At 42.2% G+C, this 2,389-nt stretch overlaps 1 protein-coding gene across 1 annotated transcript; it reads right to left on the bottom strand.

Annotated features, from left to right (window-relative positions):
• Positions 1–1,150: 1,150 nt before the first annotated feature.
• Positions 1,151–2,025, bottom strand: SPIN4 (spindlin family member 4). The gene has a single exon (XM_041002520.1). It carries the CDS (start codon positions 1,898–1,900, stop codon positions 1,151–1,153), a length of 750 nt encoding a protein of 249 aa, XP_040858454.1. The 5' UTR covers positions 1,901–2,025.
• Positions 2,026–2,389: the final 364 nt, after the last annotated feature.

Raw genomic sequence — 2,389 nt, 5'->3', positions numbered from 1 at the left:
AAATCAAAATCTATAAGACATATAGTTGTCTACCTCAAATTTGAAATTTTAAAGTAAAAGATATCATCAATAGTCAAAATTAATAACATAACTCATGTAAGCTCTAGGTGATTAAATGCTATATAGTAAGAATTCCTAAAACTTTATAAGGAAAAGATGAACAATTCAATAGATAAATGAGCAAGAATAAAACTTGACAAATCACAAAATAGAAAGATCTGAAAGAAAAAGAAAGAAGGAATTCCAATTAAAGCCATACAAAGTGGTATCATATAATTGTTTTCAACTTTCAGATTTTTAAGAATTAAGAAGTCCTGCAGGATGCTGGAAATGGGCACTATAATTATGCGTGGTAGTCTTGTAATAATTCTTAAAGAAATACCTATCTAACATTTCTAGGAATCCAAGCTACAGGAACAGAAACACCAACATATATATATGTTGCAGCAAGGTTAAAATGTTTCAAAAAGCAGCCTATCAACAGTTAGCTAATTAACTAGCAAATTGAATACCTTTTCAGTTGAATATCTTTTTTGGTACATCCACATGACTGTATATGCAGTTGCTTGTGGAAGGAGGGAGGGAAAATGGAGGGAAAAGAGAGCAGAGGAGTGAGAGATGGAAACATGGGGGAGGGAGGAAGGGAGGCTGTAGCTGCTTATCTGGAAAGATGTATCTATTTGCCAAGTAAGAGAAGCAGTTAAAGAAATGCATGTGGCTTGACATTTTTAAACAAATTATCACAGAAACCTTCTGTATGATGATTTGAAAAATATACACAAGCATATCTCAGCATTTGCTACCTGGCTGGAAGAGAAGGGATAGGTAAGGAGAGGCTGGGCAACGGCATGACATGAAGTCATTCCACTGCTTTTTATAACTATTGCATTAATACAATAGTTGCAAACATTTTTAAAAGTTATCCATTAGTGCCCAGTTTAAATGTTCAATTACAAAAGGAAACTATCAAAAGAACAAAACTATACTTGGGGCAAAACTGTGGCTGCTACTCAATGTAGGATATCTAGGCAAAATATTTATTCATTTTCCTGAATTTAACACAAAAACTTGTCTCAAAGTTCACAAGCCAGAGAACACGAAACAATTTACATGTAATATTGCCCAATTTTTTACAAAGACCGTAATGAATTTAGGGAGTTTTCACCAAACCGTAAACGTAGATGTGAATATCATCATCAAATTTAATGAAATAAACAGACGGCTTAGCCACCACTTGATGGATGAAAATGCCGGTTCTCTTGGATCCATCATCTTTGGCGTGCTCCACTTGCTTGCCCACGAGGCTGTCGACCACCTCCCCAGGCTCCCTTTCTGCGGTGGGGAAATAATAGTTGGAATCTGGAATGATGCGTAGGTCTCCATCTTTGTAATCATCCAAAAGAGTGTACATATAGAGGACCGGATCTTTTTCATAGGTTATGTAAAACCAAGTATCCATCACGGGGGCTCTCGCCAGGACCATACCCCTCCACTCATCTTTCGTGCCATGCTCGCCTTCAAACACATGCCCCACTGCCTTCCCAATCAGAGAATCTGCCAGGCGAGAATCGATGCGAGGAGTTGGTACTCTCTCTGGAAGAATCTCCAGCGCTAAAACTCTCTTATCTCGATGCAGTTCTAATCCATACACACTATCCTTGCCATCATATTTAATGATGTAGAGAGTGGGCTTTACCGAAACCTGCTCAAGTACAGTGCCCTTCCATTGCTCCACAGGCTCGTTGCCTTCCTTCCAGCCGTGCTGAATGCGGCAGCCAACGATGTTCCTGCGAGTGAGGAAAGTGGGCTTACGCCGTTGCTTCCTGTGGGTGTGCCTTTTCTTCATCAGGTATGCGGACACGCCATCTACCCCCATCGGAGGAACAGTTGGAGGAGACATAATTCAGGCTTTAAGAAGATTTGGGCAAAATTGCTGCTTGTTTGGTTAACACGACAAAAAGTCAACACTATCCAATATGAGAAGGGATTTTTTTTTGGTTTTCGTGTTTCGGTTTGTCTTCCCTTCTCCAAGCTAAAGTTTTTCACCAGGGAAACACAGAAATATTGTAACTAACCGTGAACCCTGGAACAGCACGCGCCTCTCAACAGTTATTTCCCTCTCTTGTCTGGGAGGGGTGACTGCAGCTGTGGCGGCTCCCGCTAGAGATGGCGGGCTGGCGTGCCGCTGTCTGTGCCTTGCGCCCTCCCAGGCTTCCCAGCCCAAAGTCCCGAATGGGTCACTTAGCTGTCAATGCTGCTGCGGTGGCGGCAAGGCGACTGAAAACGAAGCAACCGGGAAGGCAGGCAGTTAACAAGGATGGCTGCGGTGGCAAATGTGCAGGCAGCGGCAAGTCTCCGGCCGGAGTCAGTGAAGCCCGGACTTGGCAAA

This window comes from Ochotona curzoniae, unplaced genomic scaffold, assembly GCF_017591425.1.
Source record: "Ochotona curzoniae isolate NIBS_2020 unplaced genomic scaffold, NIBS_Ocur_1.0 contig_1274, whole genome shotgun sequence".
NCBI lineage: Eukaryota > Metazoa > Chordata > Mammalia > Lagomorpha > Ochotonidae > Ochotona > Ochotona curzoniae.
This window is presented reverse-complemented; position numbering and strand designations above follow the sequence as displayed.

Coding starts and splice junctions, on each gene's coding strand:
- SPIN4 (XM_041002520.1), bottom strand. CDS start 1,900: ATGTCTCCTCCAACTGTTCCTCCGATGGGGGTAGATGGCGTGTCCGCA.